The sequence below is a fragment of the Chrysochloris asiatica genome, unplaced genomic scaffold, assembly GCF_000296735.1.
Source record: "Chrysochloris asiatica unplaced genomic scaffold, ChrAsi1.0 scaffold00041, whole genome shotgun sequence".
Lineage (NCBI taxonomy): Eukaryota > Metazoa > Chordata > Mammalia > Afrosoricida > Chrysochloridae > Chrysochloris > Chrysochloris asiatica.
Window position 1 is genome coordinate 14434524 of NW_006408559.1, and position 22186 is coordinate 14456709.

Sequence of the window (22186 nt, forward strand, 5' to 3'; positions counted from 1 at the left end):
TGGTGAGTCTGTGATTAGCAGTCTAGTGCTTATCCTACCTGGACCTGTATAGCCATATGCTTAATAAATGTTTGCTGAATGAACAGTGAATAAATTCTAACAAGGAGCTGCTGAGATTTATTAATGCCTCTTCTGTCACCTTCTTTTTATGTTTTTATTGCAACAGGGATTGGGTACTTTAGTTTTTGTTTCTTTTTAATTGTCTTTTTAAAATGTAAAACAAAAGAGTTAGTTGAGCTGTAATTCACACACCATAAAATACACCCCTTTAAAATGTGCAATTCAATTATTTGAATTTCTGGCAGCTGTTGATGTACTATAGCAACTGTTTTTGAATTCAATAAAATTTTACTTACATGTCATGTTAATGATATTGTTCGATAGTTTCTGCATTCTATAGGGCCATCTTTTTTTGGAAGGGTCACAAATATGTATCTCTTCCAGTTGGTTGGCCGGGTAGCTGTCTTCCAAATTTCTTGGCATAGAGATGTGAGCACGTCCATCAGTTTGTTGAAACTTTCCAGTTGGTGTTCTGTCGATTCCTGGAGCCTTGTTTTTTGCTAATGCCTTCAGTGTACTTTTTCCTTCAATAGCATTTGCTTCTTGATCATATGCCACCTCTTCAAATGGTTGAGTGTTAAGCAATTCTTTTTGATACAGTGACTCTGTGTATTCCTTCCATCTTTTTCTGATGCTTCCTGCTTCATTCAATATTTTGCCCATAGAATCCAATATTGAAAATTGAGGGTTGAATTTTGTCTTTAGTTCTTTCAGTTTGAGAAATACTGAGCGTGGTTTTCCCTTTTGTTTTTCCAACTCCAGGTCTTTGTACACATTACTGTTATACATTATCTTTTTCAGCTACCCTTTGAAAAATTCTGTTCAGCTCTTTTACTTTGCCATTTCTTATATTTGTTTTGGAGTCCCGGTGTGGCACTGTGGACTAATGTGCTGGACTGCAAAGTTGCTCTGAACCACAAGGTTGGTGGTTCAAGCTCACCAGCTGCTCCTTGGAAACCCTATACAGGGTTGCCATGGGTTGAATTGACTTGACAGCACTTAACAACAACGTATTCGTTTTGGCCACTTTATGTTCAAGAGCAAGTTTCAGAATCTCTTCTAACATCTGCTTTGGTCTTTTCTTGTCTTTTAAATGATCTTTTACTTTCTTCATGTATAATGGTCTCAGTATGTGATTATTATTGTTAACCACCCAATCTGTAATTGAGATGGTCTCTGAATTCAGGTGCATATATGAAAGGCCATATTTGGCTCTTGTGGACTTGTTTTAATTTTCTTCAGCTTCAATCTGAACTTCCATAGGAGCAATTGATGGTCTGTTCATCAGTTGTCCCCTGACCGTGTTATGACTGATGAATTTCTCCATTATCTCTTCCCACAGATAGTTTGATTCCTGTTTGTTCCGTATGTTAAAGTCCTCGTTTATGTTGTTGACAAAAGGTATTTGCAATGAGTAAGTCACTATTGTTGTTGTTGTTAAGTGCCATGGAGTCAGTTCTGGTTCATAGTGACCCTGTGCAGGGTTTCCAAGGAGTGGATGGTGGGTTTGAACCCTAGTTAGTGATCTCTAGTTCTGTTTCTATCACCAATGCCGTATTTTCCAACTACCGAACATCTTTGTCTCCAGCTTTCACATTCCAATCATCAGTAATGATCAATGCTTCTTGATTGCATGTTTGATCAATTTCAGTATCATTGGCTTTAGAGGTTGGTACATAAGTTTGAATAATAGTTGTATTAACTGGTCTTCCTTGTAGGTGTATGGATATTATCCTATCACAGACAGCATTGTACTTCAAGACTGATCTTGAAAGGGTCTTTTTCGATGATGAATGTGACACAATTTCTCTACAATTTATCACTCCTGACATAGTAAGCTATGATTGTTGGATTAAAAATGGCCCAAACCAGTTCATTTCAGCTAATTAATGCTTAGGATAACGATCTTTAGAAATTCCATTTCATTTTTGCTAACTTCCAATTTTCCTAGATCCATGCTTTCTACATTCTATGTTCCAGTTTTTAATGGATGTTTGCAGCTGGTTTTCCTCATTTTAAACCTATTTTGGAGAATGTCCCATGTGCACTGGGAAAAAGTATGTACTGTGTTTTTCTGTAGGGCTCACTGGAGTGGGCCTGGTTTGCTTTCATGTGAGTTCTCTCTGGTAGCGTAGTGGTTACGAATTGGGCTGCAAACTACCAGCTGTTCTGCAGGAGAAAGATGAGGCTTTCTGTTCCCGTAAAGATTTACAGCCTCGGAAACCCTGTACAGGGTTGCTATTAGTTGGAACTGACTCCACGGCACATAACCACCACCACCACCAGACTAAATTGGAGTCCTGGTGTGGTCCCTTAGGACAAGCGGTTTGAACTTTAAGGTCGGTTTGAACCTCAAGGTCAGTGGTTAAAACTCACTAGCCGCTTCTTGGAGTCAGAACTGCTGATTCGACAGCACATAACAACAACAACAATAACAGACTAAATTAAGTGGGGTGGGGTTGCAGTTTCCAGCTGGACCATCCAGCCTTCTCCCCTGGGTGGTCCCCCACCCCAGACGATGTAGTACCACTGGTGATGAGTGGTTCCGTCCCCCTCCCTGACTTCCTCCTGCTTTACCATTGTGGGTGCCACTGGAGTTCTCTCCCACGTCCCCGAGTTTCTCTCTCTCAGATCTAGTTCACGTCTGCTCCCGGGCTTCACCCCAGATTTGTTCACACCATGTCTCTGTCTGAATGGGGGTTCCGTGACGTTGGCTTCTCCTCACCCCTGCCTGTGGCTTTCTGTGTCTCAAAATGGCCATGCTGTGTGGAATCCTCACTCCAGCTCACTATCTCCTGTGTCTTTTCCTCTCAGTGTCGAATCCAGTCCTTATCTCCCATACGATGCACTGAGTTACCGGGCTGCCATCTGTATCTGCTTCACTCGGCTCCTCAGGCCTTTGTGGCACCAGGAAGCCATCTTGCCTCCTCTGCAGAGCTCATTTCTCACATGATAAGTTACATTGAACTTTAAAAAAATACAGTCAAACTCTTTTCCAAAGTGGCTTCACCCCCAACAGTTGTGGTTTTTTAATGACCTGCACATTTCAAAGAACCTAAGGATATGTTGTTTTTGTTAAGTACCGTCAAGGTCAAGTCAATTCCTACTCTTAGGGACCCTGTAAAGGGTTTCTGAGGAGCAACTGGTGAGTTTGAACCATTGACCTTGAGGTTCAAACTGACCTTGTAGTTGAGTGCTTATCCTATAGCACCAGACCAGGCCTCTGAAGGATGTGAGGGACCAGTCTTTTAGTCATAAAAATATCAATTCTAGAACTGTCTCCACTCAAAGAGAGGAAAATGCTGCTTTGACATTTTTTTTTTCATGTGGACTGTCGGGTATCTGCAGGACTGTGAGACCCCCTCAAACCAGGCTCCCCGGTTTTGATACGACTCCTCCTGGGCCTCATGCTTCGGTGTTTAGTGATAACACAGGCTCAGATCGCGTCTGCAAATGGGTTTGTTTGGCCTAATTTTTTCAAAGATGTGATTATTTAAAAATGATTGCTGTTTCCAAAACAGTTTCCAATTGTCAAAACAACAAGCTGTGGGACTAAACTCAGCTGCTGTGTTTATGCATGTGCGTGTGTACATGTGTGTACGGCATATGTGTGTGCATACTTGTATACGCATGTGTGCACATGCACGTGAATATGTGTGTGTATACCATTTGTGTTTGCTTGTGTGTACATGTACCTCTGTGTGCAGCTATACATGTGTATGCATGCTTGTGTGCACATGTGTGCATGCTATACATGTGTGCACACTCTGTACATGTATCTTTGTGTGCATGGTATACACGTGTGTGCATGCTTCTGTGTATGCTTGCTTGTGTGTGCATAGTATACATGTGTGTGTGCTTGTGTGCATGTGGGCCAGTGTGTGCATGACACACACATGTGTGTGCTTGCATGCAACGCACCAGTGTGTGCATGGCATATGTGTGCACTACATGTGCGTGCATGATATACATGTGTGCATATTGGTGTACACACATGCCAACACATATATACATGCACAGGCAAGTGTTCATGGTGGTGTGTGGGTGCATGCGGTGTGCATGTGTGTGTATGCATGTGTACATGGCTACATATGACACACAGGTGTGCACATATATTTAATACACTGTGCCTATGGGGTGTGTGCATACATGTGTGTGTACATAGAGAACAGACTCCTTGAAGCCCTGGCCCTGCTCAATTTGGGAGGTTTGGGAGGGTGCAGGCTTGTGCTGTGCTTATGTGGTGTCTTGGCCACACTGGGATGTCACTTTTGTCACCTCGTTGCTGGAAAAGCTGGTCAGGGGATTTGGAGGTTCTGTTGCTGCCCTTAGCTCAAACTTATACTTTCTTCTCTTTAAATTGGGGTGGTTGCACCTGTGGATAGCAGCATGCTGAGTGACAAATTTATTGTCAACGGGAGGGACCCCAATGGCTTCTCTCCCCTCCCCACTTCTCCATCCTCTCCTCTCACCATAAGTGGCTCAATGAATTAAGTATTGGGTTGCTAACTGGAAAGTCAATGGTTCAAACCCACCAACTGCTGTGTGGGAGAAAGATGAGGCCGTGCACCCCCATAAAGATTTACAGCCTCGGAGGTCTGTGGACCACTCTCCCGGGCCCTGTGGGGTCACCAAGAGTCAGAATCGACAAAATGACCATGGATTGGTTTTGGTTTAGTTTTTCACGTATAAAGGCACTGTGACTAGATAAATACCCCTTGTTCCCAATGAGTGTGCACCACGGCCGGCAGTGGATCTTGGCTGCTGTCGTGTCTAAAACCTCAGCCGTCATTCACAAGACCAGGGGCCGTGGGGATGGGCGCAGGGTGGCAAGGTGAGGACTCCAGGAGTGTGAGACTCGGCTCTGGGAGGGCATGTGACTGAGTGGCTTTGCCAGTCACTCCTGAGCCCGTCTTTGGAGAGGACTGGGCTCATCTCAAGCAGGTGCTTCATGGAGGGATTGTGGGCCATTGCTGGGCCTGGGCCTGGGGACAGCTCCCTGCAGAGGAAGCATGGGGTCATTTATTATGATACCCATCAGACTGGGTTGTTCAAAGGCCTGAATAAGACAGTGTCCTCAGCAGAGTTTCTAGCGGTGGGGTGGGTAGAGAACCTAGGGGCGGCTCCTTCAGTCTGCTCTGCCCCTGAATCTGCTTTCCTGTATGGGTGTGGCCTGTGGCCCACAGGGTCCTAGTGAACCAAGTCAACGTGGTTCTTAGAATCCTCACCTTCCATGGGGGAGACTCGGGTTCGATTCTCGGCTTATATACCTCATGCACAGCCACCCCCATCTGTCCGTGGAGGCTTCTGAGTTGCTTGGATGCTGTGCAGGTTTCAGCAGAACATCTGGAGTAAGACTGTGAAGAAAGTCCTGGTGATTTACCGCCACAAAATAAGATGGTGAAAACTTTCTGGGTCTCACTGGTCAGATCCACAATTGGTTCTGGGGATGTACAGGAATGGGCAGCTTTTGTTCCCTGTGCATGGAGTCGTCATGAATTGGGGGGCCAACTTGTGGGCAGCTAACATTAGTGGAGTCCTGGTATCGCGCTCTAGGATACGCATTAGACTGCTAACTACAAGGTTGGTGGTTCAAATTCACCAGCCGCTCCTTGAAAGCCCTACACAGGGTTGCTGTGAGTCAGAATCAACATAAACAACATTAGTGAAATAATGATAGGAAAGGAAAGGTGGCTCCCAGGGACATTTCTGAAGTGAGCAGGTTGATGTCAGGGAGGAGGGTTGGTTGTGGAGTTTATGAAGTTGTGGATTGGCTTGGCAGAAAGACAAATCTGTCTTGGAAGAAGTTCAGCCTGACTCCTCTTTAGAAGCGAGGATGGTGTAACTTCATCTCACGTACTGTGGCCATGTTATCGGGAAGGACCAGTCCCTGGAGAGAGACAGCATGTTTAGTAATGTGGAGCCTCAGTGAAAAAGAAGGCTGCCCAGTGAGATGGACTGACACTTTGGCAGCAGCAATGGGCTCACACAACAGTTATGAGGATGATGCAGGACAGGGCAGTATTTTGTTCTGATGTGCTTAGCGTCACTGAGTCAGACTCAGTGGCACCTAACAACGACAATACAAGAAGAAAACTGGATGGGAGGCCCAGGTATTATGGAAAGAAATGGAAACCCAAGCCTCCAGCTCTGAGGTGGGAATGTGCATTGAGGATGTGGGGACTGCTTGGAAGATGACCTTTTCAAGGTGCTGAGTGAGATGGGAGGGGGAGAGGACAGGTGGATCTGTGAGGAGGAGGTGTGGTGGGGGAGGCTCAGGGGGCATAGTGCTTCCCCAGAACTGACCTCTTTGGACGGTACCTGTCCTGATCAGAAGGGTGTCTGACAATAACAAGCAGAAGGGCAGGTTTCCAGGTATGATTTACAATCCTGCATGGATTTCAGGGGGTGCTGTCTGAGTCTTCTCGCTCCATCAATTGCAGGTTCCTTACCGACTGTGAGCCAGGGGTCACACAATTCCATCAGGGCCACCAGTTATAAATTGAAAACCAGTGGGGTGCATAATGGAGCACCATCAAAATCCAGTCAGGTGCAAAACCAGATTTGAAAACCCCTCACCTTTCAAAACGACTCCTTTCCCTGATTCTTCACAATGCTCCCCCGTTGAGTTCTAAGCATCCTTAGAAATGCCTGTTGGAGACTGGAGGGGGCGGGGATGTCCAGGTGTCTTGCTGGAGTTTGTAAACGGGGTGAGTTAACATGTGGACTGTTTTGGCCCTTTTGTTATATTCCCAAAGGCAGAGGTTCTCAAATTTCATGAATGCAGTTGAATCACGTGGAGGGTTTATTAAAACTCCACTAGCTGGCCCCCACCCTCTGAATTTCTGGGTCTGCGGTGGGGCCTGAGAATGTGCATTTTTAGAAGCTAGCCTCGGAAACCCTAGACAGGGTCACTATGAGTAGGAACCGACTCCATGGTACTTAACAAAAACAATGGGGATGCTATGCTTGCTCAGACTTTTTGAAAACCTCTGCTTTGAGGTGATGGTGGTGGTGGTTATGTGCCATGGAATTGGTTACAACTCATAGCAACCCTGTAGAGGGTTTCCAAGGCTGTAAATCTTTACTGGAGCAGAACGCCTCCTCTTTCTCCCACGGAGCAGCTGGTAGTTTCGAACTGCTGACTCTGAGGTTAGTAGCCCGATTCGTAACCACTACGCTACCAGAGGAGCATTTCAACAATTTGACCAGCAAAACCCAGTGTAAATTCATGAAACTTTGGATTCATTGCCTATTTCAACAATTTCTATAGAAGTCTAAGAAAGAGTCAAAAAGTATTGATTACTTAAAGGTTCCAGTTCAAACATGCATGGGTTTATTCCAAACAAAACAGGTTTGAACATGTGTCTGCAATCAGTGGATGGCTGGCACTTAGTTCTTTTTATAGTACACGTGTCTTAGTCTTCTTGTTAAGTGCTATAGAGTCAGTTTAGACTCATGGTGACCCTGCATAGGGTTTCCAGCGAGTGGCTGGTCGGTTTGAACGGCTGGCCTTGCGGTTAGCAGTCCAGTGCACATCCTACAGCGTTATAATTATTGTTACTAAATAAGGTCGAGTTAATTCTGAATCATAGCAGCCCTGTATAGGGTTTCCGAGGAGTGGCTGGTGAACATGAACCGTCAACCTCGTGGTGCCGCACCAGGACTCCTGGTGCCATAAAAAAAAAAAAGGTCCAATTAAAACAGTGAGGGGATTTGTTAGGCCACTTAGAGTCCATGAAGAGGCCAACTTGGTAGGCTATGGTGACTGTTGACTGGTATCCCAAGAGGTCATCGTGATAGGTTTTCTTGAAGGACACAGGGTGATCCTGGGGGCTTGTTATGAAGAAGTGGTGGTACAGCGGGTTAAGCATGCTGCTCACCTGAAGGTGAGAGGTTTGAACCCATCTGTGAGGCAGTCAGCTTCTGTAAAGATTTACAGCCTTGGGACTCCTATGGAGGGAGCAGTTCTCCTCTGTCCTAAAGGGACACAATGCGTTGGAATTGCCTCGAAGGCGGCAGATTTACATTTGAGTTTATGAAAATTGGGAACTGCATTGGCAAAAAAGACCAGGAAAGTTATGTTTAGGATATTTTCTTTTTCTTGCTTCTCTTTTTAACTGTCTTCCCCACCACTCAAGTTAGCATGGGCTTATAGTCTTCCCAGTGAATAATTCTCCCTTCCTCCCACTCAGGTCATCGGCATAGACTGTTTATTATAGAATGAAAACTTTTTCTGGACTTTTCATAGTAGTGGCCTCATACAATAGCTGTCCCTTTGGGAATGACCAATTTCACTCAGCATAACGTCCTCCATGTTCAGTTGTGTATATGTACCAATGTTGGTTCAACCATTTCTCTGCTGATAGGTATCTAGGCTTTCCCAGAAGGGTTTGTTTTCTGTTTCCCATCACAACAATGCTTCTCATTCTTAGAGGGTAGCAAGGGGTCTCCTAGGAGAATTTCACTGGGGGACCTTATCCCACCTACCCTACAGCCCTGATTTTACCCCTACAAACTTCTTTTTGTTCCCCAAACTCAAAAAAATCTTGAAAAGGAACATAATTTTTAGTCTTTTGAGGATGTCCAAACTTGTTTTTTTTGATGTGGTATGAAGCTCTGGTAGCGTAGTGGTTACGAATCGGGCTGCGAACCATAAGGTCAGCGGTTCGAAACTACCAGCTGCTCCGCGGGAGAAAGATGAGGCTTTCTACTCCCGTAAAGATTTACACCCTCGGAAACCCTGTACAGGGTCGCTATGGGTCGGAACCGACTCGATGGCAAACAACAACAACAACAACATGAATTGAAGAGCACGTAGTTCTTTGGGGGAGGGTTAGAGAGATGGAAATACCATCTTCAAAAACAACAACAACAACACAGAAACACCGTCTTCAGAGGAATATAGACTTTGATGGAGGAGATATCTAGAAACAATAGCTTCACATTTTGATATTTTGTTTAACAGTGGCTTTTATGACTTGGTAGCCATACTTGTACCTACCTTTATACATTCAGGAAGCATCTGTGAACTAATTGCTATGGGTCGGAATTGACTTGACTGCACTTAACAACAACAACAACAATAGGGTATCAGTAGAGGACCCATTTGGTCAGTGGCCTCAGTTTCCCCCAGGAAACGAGTGTTTTTTATTCAGATGTCACGTTGGGGTGGGAATAAGGATAATGGTGTTGCAGATTGCTGTTTGAGCCTTTAAAAAAATTATTATTCAGAGCGACCCCATGTGACAGAATAGAATTGTCCCATAGGGTTTTCCCAGCTCTCATCTTTACTGAAGCAGATGGCCAGGGTTTTCTCCCAAGGAGCCTCTGAATAGGTTTGAACGACTGACCTTCTGGTTAGCAGCCAAGTGCTTAACTACTGCACCACCAAGCCTCCCTGGGGATGAGACGAGGACAGGAAAAAGGGAAGAAACCCTTCCTTGTCCATTCTCAAAAACACTGTGGCTAAAGAAACAAGTATCATGGTGGACATTGGAGCTGGCTCTCTGTGTCCATGGAAGTGAATGGTGAAAGCCAAACTTCCTTTTTCTATGGAAAGTTGGCTTTCTTAAGATAGCGACAAACTTGACCCTTCTCTCCCATTAAACAGGTGCCATGTTCAACTTTGGCGTGATTCCAGATGCATGTTTGCCTTTTGAAATCAATATTTTGATTTTAGTTCTACTTTCTTGCTCTTCTTGAGTCCAAGTTACCATCTTGAATGGACTAGAGGTGCCCCAGGACCAATGGTAAACCTGACCCTTCCCCAGGGGCAGAGACATGAACCCTGGAACCCACCAGGCCTTGTTTCGGTCTCACTACCGTTTGCACGTTCGTTTCTTTGGACTGCCAGGGTCATGAAGGGAGTGGTGTCTCCATCAGAAATTGATTGTCTTCCAGTCATAAGGCTGGGAATCCAGGATGTCTCCAGGGCCATGTTCTCTCGGAAGGCTCTCTTGGAAGATCCTTGGTCTCTCAGCTTCTGGTGATCCTAGATGCTCCTTGACTTGGAGATACCTCTTCACCTGGCTGTCTTCCCTGCGTCTCTTCTCCTCTTTTATAAGGACACCACTCAGGTGGAACAGGGCACATCCTGCTTCAATATGACCTCATGTTCACTAACAATAACCCCGAAAGCCCCATTTCCAAACCAGATCACATTTATAAGTACTGGCACTGAGGACTTTAAGATACCTTTTGAAGGATCCCAGTTCAGCTCGTAATGATTTGGTTCTTGTCTCTCTTTGCAGGAGAGCTTGAGCGGTGCACATATATCAAGTACCACTACTCCTCAGCCACCATCCCCAGGAACCTCACCTTCAACATCACGAAGACCATCCGTCAGGACGAGTGGCATGCTCTGCGTAAGTACAGCGTGTCTCCTGCTTGGCTACGCCCATGCCGCTGAGCTGGCCTTTCTCGGGATGGAAGTACCGTCTACACTGGGTCTAGACCCAGGTGTGTGGGAGGTACCTCCTTGTGGGATCTGCGGATAGTCTCAGAGCAGAGTCTCAGTTTCTTGAAGTGACAATGTATGTGGGTCGGAATTGCTTCAATTGCCTTTGGTTGTGTTATAGATTTGAGAAATTTACGTCTTAGAAAAATACCATGCATATGTATACATTTGTATACACAAAAAATATGTATACACACTAATATGCATATATATATAGCTGCTGTGTGGGAGAAGGATATAGCTTCTGCAAAGATTTGAAGCGTCAGAAACCCTGTAAGGGTCACTATGAGTGTGCACCGACTCCACAGCACTTAACAACAAGTGCATCTATAGATACACTTACATATACATGACATGTAATATACATGTTGTTACACATACATGACATGCAATATACATGTTGTTACACACACATGACCCGCAACACACACGTTGTTACACATACATGACCTGCAATATACACGTTGTTACACATACACGACATGTAATACACATGTTGTTACACATACATGACACGCAATACACAGGTTGTTACATATACATGGCATGTAATACATGTTGCTACATATACATGACATGTAATATACATGTTGCTGTTGTTGGTAAGTGCCGCTGAGTCGGTTCTGACTCACAGCAACCCCATATAGGGTTTCTGAGGAGCAGCTGATGAGTTTGAACCATCAACCTTGAGGTTCAAATTTACATCGCTGTTGAGTGCTTATCCTATAATGCCACACCAGGACTCCACATGTATACACATACATGCGTATGCACATATATGTTGCTGTTACATTGTATATATATAAATATGGAGTCCTGATGTGACACTGTGGGATACAGCCCTGGACTGTAAGGTCGGCGGTTCGAACTCACAAGCTGCTCCTTGGAAACCCTAGACAGAATTGCTATGGGTTGGAACCGAGTTGAAAACATTTAACAACAACAACAACCATGTATACACAAACACATATACTCACATGCATATGGACACACACATGCATACATGTTCTCTATATATACACATACAGACACACATATGTATACACACAATGTATGCACATATACATATATGCATACACCTATATACACACATGGAGTCCTGGTGTGGTGCTGTGGGTTAATATGCCAGACTGTAAAGCTGTTTGAACTGCAAGGTTGGCAGTTCAAGCTCACCAGCTACTCCTTGGAAATCCTATACAGGGTCGCTATGGGTTGAAATCGACTCGACTGCACTTAAAAACATCCACAACATATACACACATGCATATATAAATGCACACATATATACAGACACACTTACATATACACACATATGCACATGTATACATATATATACACCTAGCAGTTAAACAGTAATCTCATTTCACTAGCCTGGGAGGCAGCTGAGATATCACCTGTCGGACTAAACCAGCTCTTGGGGTTAACTTCCCCTTGTCTCCAGGTTGCTTGGAATTCTGTTGTGGAAACCTGGGAGTCCCTGGTGGTGTTCCTTGGACAGGTTGTGTGGCTCAGGGACCTGGCATCTAGGTGATGGCTGAGGGTGGGGTCTGGTCTATTTCCCCTGGAGTGACAGGCATGGGGCCTGCCCACATGGGATGACTCAGCACAGAACCGGAGCCATGCCTGTTGCTCAGGGAATGTCTTGACCTTAAGAGAGTTCAGTGATGATGAACGCGTGATTGAAGGTGCCTACAGGTCAGGTGGCTATTTTTCCTCTTTAGCTCCACGGCGATACAGCTGCCCGACTGTGTCCGGGATTTGTTCTCTATGGCTGCATGGTGATTCCTTCTGGCACTTTCTGGCTGCCCTAAGCCCTGGCTGTCTCCTGCTGCTTTCAACACAACAGCCACAATCTAGCTTTTCTTCATGGAATGTTGCATATTTAAGACAGTCCAGACTTCCTTGCTCACTAGGGGTTTTCTTTAATATCCTGATTTCTTGATTATCAGGATGCCTTAATTGGTAAGCTCTAAAGAAGGTGACTCTTTGGACTAGAGACATTTGCCTTCTTGTCACCGTTGCCTACTTTTCTTGTATATGTGCTGAGCCTTCCTGGGTGGTGGTGGTGACTGTGTGCCGTGGAGTCGGTTCCGACTCATAGCGACCCTGTACAGGGTTTCTGAGGCTGTAAATCTTTACAGGAGCAGAACGCGTCATCTTTCTCCTGTGGAACAGCTGGTAGTTTCGAACTGCTGAACTTGAGGTTCGATGCCCGATTCATAACCACTTTAATCAAGCAACCACAGCCTGATGGTGGGCTGTCCCAAGAAGGGAGAATAGGACAAGTAAAACAGACCACCACCACCAAAAATCCTTCATTGGATTTTTGTGTTTCAGACACAAATGTGTGTGGCCAGGTCTCCTGGTGTTTGTGGCTACAGACCAGGTCAGTGATGGAAAGAGACCCCTCCAGAACTTTCTCCATTAAGGAGGCATCTCTGAACCTGGGCTCAGACAGAGAGCAGTGCTTGAAAGAAAGACAGCGTGGCAGACCACACTCTTCCTTGACATTCACATGAACTTTGTTTTAGACACACTCATGGCCAACGTGACTGATTTCCTTGTGGAGACAGACATGTGAGACGCTAATGTATGACCATAGAGCAAGGACTGCTCATTTCCCACAGTGCGTTGGTCCAGGGTCATTGCTTCAATAGAAGCAGAAGAGTAATCTTCAAGATACAAGATACGTTCGTTCTGTTGAACCATTGCAAGGGAACTTAGGCTGTCAGACTCCTGGAGTGGTGCCGGAGGAGCAACACTGGACGGCAAACCACAAGGTCCATGATTCAAACCCACCAGCTGCTCCTCAGAAACCCTGTACAGGATTGCTATGAGTCAGAACCAACTCGACAGCACTAAACAACAACAAGGGAGTTGCTGTTGAGTTAGTTCTGGCTCATGGTGACCTCAGGTGTATCAGAGTAGAACTGTGCTCCACAGGGTTTTCAGTGGATGATTTTCCTAAGTAGATTCCACTCATGGTGCCCCCGTGTTTGTCGGAGGAGAACTGCCCTCTATGACTGGTGTTTTGTAAGCACATTTATAGGTCTTTCTTCTGAGGTATCTCTGAGTGCACTTAGACCTTCAGTCTTGCCATTAATGGTGGAACATGTTAGTCATCTCCCCACCAGGGACATTTCTGACCTGTGGGGATCATACTAGGATCAGAATCTAAAAAGGAAGAAATTACTGACATAGCAGCTGTTTTAAAATGAATTGGATTCGACCAACTGTACCGAGTTTTTCTCCGTTCTAGACATGTAGTGGGTAGAGATGGCACAGGGAACTTTTGAAGGAGCTCAAGTCTGGGGAGTAGGAGGGTGGGGGGTGGACAGATAAATTCACAAAGCAAGTAATTACAAGGCAGTGCAATAATTACAATATAGTATAATTGCAGCAAACAATTAAGAGAGTTTGTGAACATTTTTCATCAAGAAGGAGAATTATTTTACTGTAAACGGCATGCTTGCGTTGGGGAAAGTCTGGTAGAACTCTTTGTTGTTGTTGTTGGGTGGGTGCTGTAGGGTCAATTCCAGCTCATAGCAACCCCATGTGACAGAAAAACACTGCCCCACTGGATTTCCTAGGCTGTCATCTTTATGGGACCAGAACGCTAGGTCTTTTTTTTCCAGTGAGTGGCTGGTGGATTTGAACTACCAATGTTTTAGTTAACAACTGAACACTTAACTGTTGCCACATCAGGTCTCCTTGTTCACTCTGTTGTTGTTGTTAAGTGCCGTCGAGTCGGTTCTGACTCATAGTGACCCTATATAGGGTTTCCGAGGCTGTAAATCTTTACGGGAGCAGAACGCCTCATCTTTCTCCCACGGAGCGGCTGGTAGTTTCGAACTGCTGGCCTTAAGGTTCACAGCCCGATTCGTAACCACTACTCTACACTCTGTAGGTATCTGGAATCCAATTGGATTGCTCCACCATGAAGATGGCATGGTGGTGGTGTGCTGTGGAGTCGGTTCCAACTCATATGACCCTGTATAGGGTTTCCGAGGCTATAAATCTTTATAGGAGCAGAAAGCCTCCTCTTCTGTGGAGTGGCTGGTAGTTTCAAACTGGTAACCTTAAGGTTAGCAGCCCGGCTCATAACCACTATGCTACCAGAGTTCTTTGAAGGTGGCATTGTTGTTGTTAGGTGGTGCCATCGAGTCAGTACCAACTCATAGCGACCTTATGCACAACAGAATGAAACAGTGCCCGGTCCTGAGCCAACCTCACAATTGTTGCCACACTTGAGCCGATTGATGCTGCCACTTTCCAAATTCATTTTACTGGGGGGTCTTCCTCTTTTTCTCTGACCCTCCACCTTACCAAACATGATATCCTCTCCAGCGACTGGTCCTTCCTGACACTATGTCCGAAGGATGAGAGATGAAGGTTGGCCATCTTGGCCTCCAAGGAGCACTCTGGCTGCACTTCTTCCAAAACAGATCTGTTGGTTCTATGGGCAGCCCATGGCACTTTCAATATTCTCCTCCAACGACACACCATAGTGAGTTAAAAATTGGGCTATTCACCAAAATGTCAGTGGTTCAGCTCCTCAGGAGTAAGATAATGCAGTCTGCTTCTGTAAAGATTTGCAGAGTACTCTGTCCTTCAGCTTCTCTGTGAGTCAGAATCGAGTGGGGTACCCTGTCATGGTGCCACTAGCATCGACGGGGTGTGAAGTCATGACGGGTGTGTTGGAATTTGAGCTTGTGCCCCTCCAGTGTTGTTGTGCCCGAGCCGTGCCAGGGTGCCAAGGGATAAATACATTCTGCCTGCTGGTTTAGGAGATGGAGGTAGGTACAAGGCACTGGGTGAGGCTGAGGCTGCCCTTAGTGAGAAATTCATCTGCACCCCTTCTCAGGATCCCCTAATGGGCGGTTAAGCGGGCGGAGCCCATTTGCCACTCCTGAGAAGGGTAACAACTATTTTTAGCCAGAGGACAGGTGAGCATCTGTCACATCTGAAGTCCGTGCCAGGTGTGATGTGGAGACTGGTAGAGCAGGAAGCTGGTCAATGCCAGTTTAAATTTTCTGGGATTGGATCTTGATGACATTGGGCATGGGCAGGCCCATTTTAGGAACCAGGTAAAAATGAGTAGAGATTTTCAGCCAACTTCTGTGGTCAAACTAAAGGGCCCTGGTGGTGCAGTGGTTAAAGTACTCACCTGTCAACCATAAAGGTCAGCAGTTCAGACCTACCGGCCTGCTCCAAAGGAAAAAGACGTGGCAATCTGCGTCCATAAAGATGGAAGGCTTGGAAACCCTAGGACAGATCTACTCTGTTCTAGAGAGTTGGAACCCACTGAACGACAGTATTTTGCGGGGGTTGGGGTGGGTTTATGAGCTCTGGTAGCTCCGCTTTCAGCTTTGACTACGAGCTCAGCTGCTAACCCAAAGAATGGCAGTTTGAACCCACCAAGCTCTGTGAGTGGAAGGGCTAGGGATTTGCTCTTGTAAAGACGACAGCTTAGAAAACCCTACAGGACATTCTTCTCATTCTCCTCGGTCACATGGGGCCGCTGTGGGCCAGTACTGACTGGAAAGCCCTTAACATCAACAACAACAGGGTCAAAGTTAAAAAAAAAGAAATACGACTCACGATTTTTGTTTTTATCTATTTTGAGAGTCTGAATTTTGTAATGGTGTGGCTGGGATCAACTAAAGTCATTTTATATAAGAATGTTTATGGCTTTATTTTTGGGCTTAATATTTTACATTATATATTTGTTCTCAGTGGATAATTACTACAAAAAGGAAAGGAATTCAAAGATTTCCCCCCTGAAATAACTTCCAACAGACATTTGGACTTTGGTTAAACTTGGGTCATACATTTTTCAGGAGTTTGCACTGTGCTTTGTTTCTCAATCACATGCATGGAAACCAATATTTTTCCAGTAGGAAAGGCATAATTAAGGTGAAACCTGTGCTGTGGGTTTGAACTGTTAATGCTATCCCTGGGAGGGTCAAGTGAGGTCATTCACCTGGTGACTAGCAGGTGACAGAAATGACATCATCTGTAGATCCTATGGGCTTGCAAATCCCAGGGCAAAGAAAGAAGAAGCAATCTTGAAGCACAGGCCAGAGATTCCACATTGGAAGTATGTGCATGTGAATGCATGGTGGTGTGTGTATGTGTGTGAACGCATGGCAGTGTATGTGTGAGCACATGGGTGTAAGTATCATGATTTGTGGTGAGTGTGCATGTGATCAAGTGTGTGCCTACATGCAAACGTGTGCCTGCAGGTGTGATGCATAAGCGTGCATGTGTGAGCACATGCAATGCACATGAGTGTGTGCATATGATCACATGTGATTCACACGAATGTAACACGACCACGTGCATAGCAGTGCAAGGACACGTGGTGAGTCAACATGTTAACATGTGTGTAATTATTGTGATGCACGACAACATGCATACGAGCAAGTGTGCATGCACATTAGTGTGTACATACACATGGTAGTATGTACATATGTGTTATCATGTGGTGTGTGTGCGCACACATGAGCATGTGTTTGGTGCACATGCTGTACTTGTTAGCATGCATTGTTGAACATTGTATCTGTGTAAGCGTGTGTGATGCACAAGTGTGTACATGTGGAGCATGTGATAATATGTGCCTGAGGCTTGTGTGTGTGTGTGTGTGTGTGTGTGTGTGTGTGATGGACACTGTGCATGAGTGTGTGTTTCACCTATATGTGTGAACATATGAGCATGTGGTGCATGTGTGTTAGGCCCACAGGTGTGTGTGTGTGTGTGAGCATGTGTTCCACACATCAACATGTACATGTATGAGCACCATGATACACATGTGTCATGCAGTAAACTAAGTCCAAGGGAACATGTGTTCATACGTGAGTGGACATGGAAGGCACATGTGTGTGACCATGCACATTTCCCACATGAGCTGCACATGTGTGAACACTATGGTGCTGCACATGTGTAAACACTATAGTGTTGCAGATGTGTGAACACTATCTATGGTGCACATGTGTACATGTGTTTGGTCTCTGTGTACAAGGGTCCAGTGCTGAGCTGTGCTGGGAGTCAGGGCTTGGGTGGAGATGGGGCTGGTATCCGTGTGTGGGTCTTCTTCCCGCCTCTGTGGAGACACCTGGCTTGGAGAAAGCAGAACTCACTCTGCGTTGGGCCCCTGACTTTAGTTGGCCAGGCCTGGCCCCCAAGTCACCATGCTGCCTCCTGATCCACTCTGTGGGTGGCCAGGGTGGTTGAGGACAGCATCTACATGTTCAGTCACCCTGCTCTTGACCCAGGTTCGAGGCTGTCACTGAACCATGAGGACAGGCAGACCCTGGAGCCCTGTTGGTGGCTGTCTTGGGCACGACAGCCATCTTGACAGTGGCCGGCGCAGCTACCACCTGGCAGGAGCATTTCTTAGGGGCCAACTCCTGCAGGTTTTCATAGTCAAAGTTCTACCTGAGGCTTGTTCCTGAGCAGCCTCAGCACTGACATTGGACCCAGGGCTCTGCCTTCCCTCCTTGTCCCCAGAGCCTTGTTTGTCCTCATCAGTACAGCCAGGGACCTGGTACCACCCCCAGGTTGGGAGAGGAGACTGGGCAGCCTCCAGGGCCACTGGGCAGCAGCTAGGTTCTGGCAGGAGGAGGCTGGACAGCAAGACTCTGGGCACAGCTCGTCACTAGGGTGGTGCTGCCTCAGAAGGACCAATGGAGAATGCCAGGCCTTTCTGCACCAGGTGTCCCCAGAGGCCTCCGGGGGCAGGCACCCAAAGCAGTGGGGGCAGCTCCCTCAGGCCAGGGTCAGGGCAGAAGAGCCTCATGCATGAATGTGTGTGAAAGAGAGAGTGTGGGTGGTGGCATGGGGGCGTGTGTGTATGTGTCTGTTGTGTTATGTGTATAGGTGACTTGGGTGCATGGTGTGTGTGTGTGTAGGATGGTGTGTAGTGGGTGTGTGTGTGATGTGGTATATGTCGTGTGTGATGTGTGCAGTGGTGTGTGTGTATGTTTGTGTGGTGTGTGTGTGTGGTGTGTGGTGGTGGTGGTGGTGTGTGTGTGTGTGGTAGTGTGTGTATGTGTGTGGCGTGTGCTCAGATTCCCCATCTCTCACTTGGGTGGCCCCGGCACAGAGGACTGCCCTGGAGTGGAGTAGGCATGGGGCTCCCTCTAGAGATCAGATCCTCTCTGCTCTGTCCTGAGAGGCAGAGCACTTTCTAAAACCCCCTTCCCCTGGGGCCTGAGAGCTGCTCTAATTAGGCAGATGTCATCAGCTGGCCATGGAGGGGCCACTTCTTCTCCTCATCCCTGTCAGGGACCCCAGTGGCTACCCCCTCACACTCCATAACTAGACTCCATCGGCATTCTCTCAGCTCTGACTCAGGACTACTGTCCTCAGAGGACAAAGCCAGGCTAGGACTGTCCACAGCAGGCCCTGGGCCCCCACAGCGACAGGCACCCTCCTGAAAACCCCCATCCGCATGTAGGGCCTGAAGGAGAGGGTCAGGTTGGACCTGGGAGCAAGTGGCTCTGGAAGAGGGTCGGTGATTGTCAAATTCTGGAGAGCGGACTCAGAGGAGATGGGCTGGAGTCCAGGAGACGGGTGAGGAGCCCTCCACTTCCTGCGCCCCATGTGTATATGGTCTAGGACTTTGTTGGCTCTGAACAGCCACGCCAGCCTTTCCTCCCCTGATAGCCCCATGGGCCAGCCTCTCCTGGAGTCTCTCCAGCAAGGACTTGCTGGATCTCTGTTCCACCCTCCATGCCCACAAGATTACGGTGAGTGTTGTGGACCATGGGGTCGGGGTGGAAATGGCAGGGTTATAACCATGTGGCCAGTTGGTTGCTCCCGGTACAGGGGAGACAACGGGGCTGGAGTGACTGAAGCTTTTTGTTCTGTATCATTTTTACAGCCTCTCATTATAACAGCACTTTTACAGCTTCCTCTCCTCCCTGGGTTCCCCATTTCCATCCCTGCATCTTTCCTGCTCCTTCCTGCTTTCTGAGATTTGTTATACGGCTAATGCTGCCCTTTGGCCTCACGTGTTTGGTTCTTCTGAGGGGAACGTTCTTCCCTGACATCATTGCTCACTGTATAGGCCTGTCTGGTGTTTGGCTGCAAGGTGATCCCGGGGTGGGTTAGTTCCAGGTCTGAAGGGTGTCGAGGGACCACAGTCTTGGTGTTTCCACCAGTTTTTATCAGACCAGTAAGTCTGGTCCTTCTTAAGATCTTGAATTTTGTTCTACATTTTCCCCCCGCTTTGCCTAGGACCTCCTGTGGTCCTGATCAGAAAGAGGTTGGGAGTGATTGCTAGGCATCATCGAGTTCTCGTCTCAGGAGCTAAGGGTCATCTGGTACCCTAATACTTTGTTTGGATTATGTTCTTCAGTCTTTGATTTTCTTTACCATGCATTCGAATTTATGAGATGGCAACTGTTTTTGTTTGTTTTAGATTTTAAAGCTTTTACTTTGAATTGAGTGATAGTTTACATGGGAGAACAATGGTTTTGCACTCAACCAATCGTATTTTGTTTCATTGCAATGATTACAGTCTCCTCCTTGCACCATTGGTTAACAGTATTTGTTTCTATTCCCCCCTCTCCCCCCTTTTTATGTATACAAAAACATGCAGGAATATATAATCATGTAAACAACTAAAGGCACATTCTGCAAGTCAGTCTCCTGGTCACCAGCAGAAAGCCTTTCTCTTTCCATGAGTCTAGAGTCCTCAGCTGCTCTATCTTTCCATGTCCTCATCTCTGGTGTCACTACTTCTCTGGATAGGGTCCCACATTCTGCTCATGATCTTCTCCCTTGATGGCCCTAGGGTCCTCTGTTCCTGCAATGTAAGTTTAACGACTCCCCCCTTTTTGTCATGCAACTTCTACTTTTACAGTTGTGACAATTGCAATTAGTCATGGTAACAGTTATTCACTATTGAATCAAAAGAATCCTATTCCCATCTCCTTTCACTGGACCCATCTAGACAAGATGAAAACTATTTAGTAGGGATTTGGCAACTGGTTTTGAGTGAAATAAATGGCACTGGATCGATTATATGTGTAGATGCTTTCACATCATCACCTTTGTGCAGCTGTTACCACAACCTGGCTGGGGGTGGGGCTGAAAGATCCTGGTCAGGAGAGGTTTTTTTGGAGGCAGATCTGTCTCATCTGAACATGCACAGGGAGAATTTGGGAGTCTGTCCATGAGGCACTCTGTCAGGGCTTGCAGACTGGAAGTTGTTTCTTTCCAGGCACCACGGAGGGGTCTGGGTACAGCTCAGACAGTCTGCCCTTGTGCCATGTACACAGTCGGTATTCACCCAGTGTCTGTTCCCTGAGAAACCTGTGCTAGGACCTGGAGGGGAGCTGTCCCAGGTACTGAGAACCAGATGACTCCTCTTCCCAGTAGTGAAGACTCTCAGAGTTCAGAGTAGATGGGCGAGGGCACCAGCAGGAGAGACAGGGGATCGGGACTGGGCAGATGTCCCACTTGGTGTCGGCCATGTGGCAGCATGTGTGAGGTTTCAGGATGGCATGATTCAACTTCCAGGGAGGAAGATGCTCCAAAGCAGGCTGGCTTCCCTATTCAGGAAGTTAGAGTAAGAAATAGAGAACAGTAGGTAAGAGAAATAGGGTCTCTGGTGGCACAGAGGTTAAGTGCTGGTCTGCTAATGGAAAGATCAGTGTTTCAAACCCACTGTGGGAGAAAGATACTTATGGAAGACTGGTTCAGTAAAGATGCCAGCCTTGAAAATCCTGTGCGGCAGTTCTCTGTTCTGCCAGGGTCGTTATGAGTCAGAATCGACTCGACAGATGGCAGTGAGTTTGGCTTTGAATTTGGGCTAAGAGAGAAGCCATGTTGTAAGAATGGGGTACTCGGGGCAGGGTCCTAAGTCCAGAACCAGACTGCATGTCCTCTCACTCTCATGTGTCGCAGATTGAGGTCTGGCTTGGCCCTGGGTTTGGAGTAGTGGGACTTGGGGTGGGGGCGGTGAGGTGACTGGACATCAGGATGGTCCATCAGAGACCATCTGTGTTGTGTGGTCCAGGCCCTGTCAGGGTCTAGAACAGTATGGACAAGGACAGGAAGCGTCAGCTGGGAATACACTTGTGGTATTTCTGTGATGGCAGCTCTCGGCACCCCCAGACCCATGAATGAAACCAGAAAGTTTAGGGTGATCTGGGGGTATCTTTGTAAGTGTAGTGACTGGACAAGGCTTAGGGCTGGTCAGCTGGTACACGCTGCCTATGAGAATGAAATGCTTTGAGACAAAGGCTGGTTTTCCAAGCCTCTTGTATAGAAACAGTACTTGGAGGCTCTTTGCGGGCCCTTTTCACCTGTGTTTCCACTTCTGTTTGTTAATTCTGTAATCTCCTCCTATACTGACCCTATATCACTTGACTCGGCCTCCAGAGTGTGCTTTGTGTGCAAACAGGCTGTAGGCACTACTGCATCCAGGGGACGTGGGCCGGGTTCCAATTCTGTCACCTCCAATGTTTTCAACCCTGCAAGCTCATCTGTAAAATAGATTCTTAAGCATACAGCATCCCTGGGTGCCACAAATAGTTAATGCTTGCTCAGCTGCAAACCAAAAGGGTGGAGAGCCGAGTCCACCCTGTTCAAGTCTCTCTCCTTTGATCTCTTGTAAGAGAACAGGCATTGCATGGTACACCCATGTAAGAGAACAGG

General features: G+C 46.6%; 1 protein-coding gene across 1 annotated transcript in view; it reads left to right on the forward strand.

Annotated features, from left to right (window-relative positions):
* Window positions 1-22186, forward strand: part of TMEM178B (transmembrane protein 178B) — a 369586-nt gene that overhangs the window by 111958 nt on the left and 235442 nt on the right. Inside the window, exon 2 of the mRNA XM_006861177.1 lies at window positions 10314-10427. Coding sequence (XP_006861239.1) covers window positions 10314-10427 — 114 coding nt within the window. The remainder of the gene's footprint in view (window positions 1-10313; window positions 10428-22186) is intronic.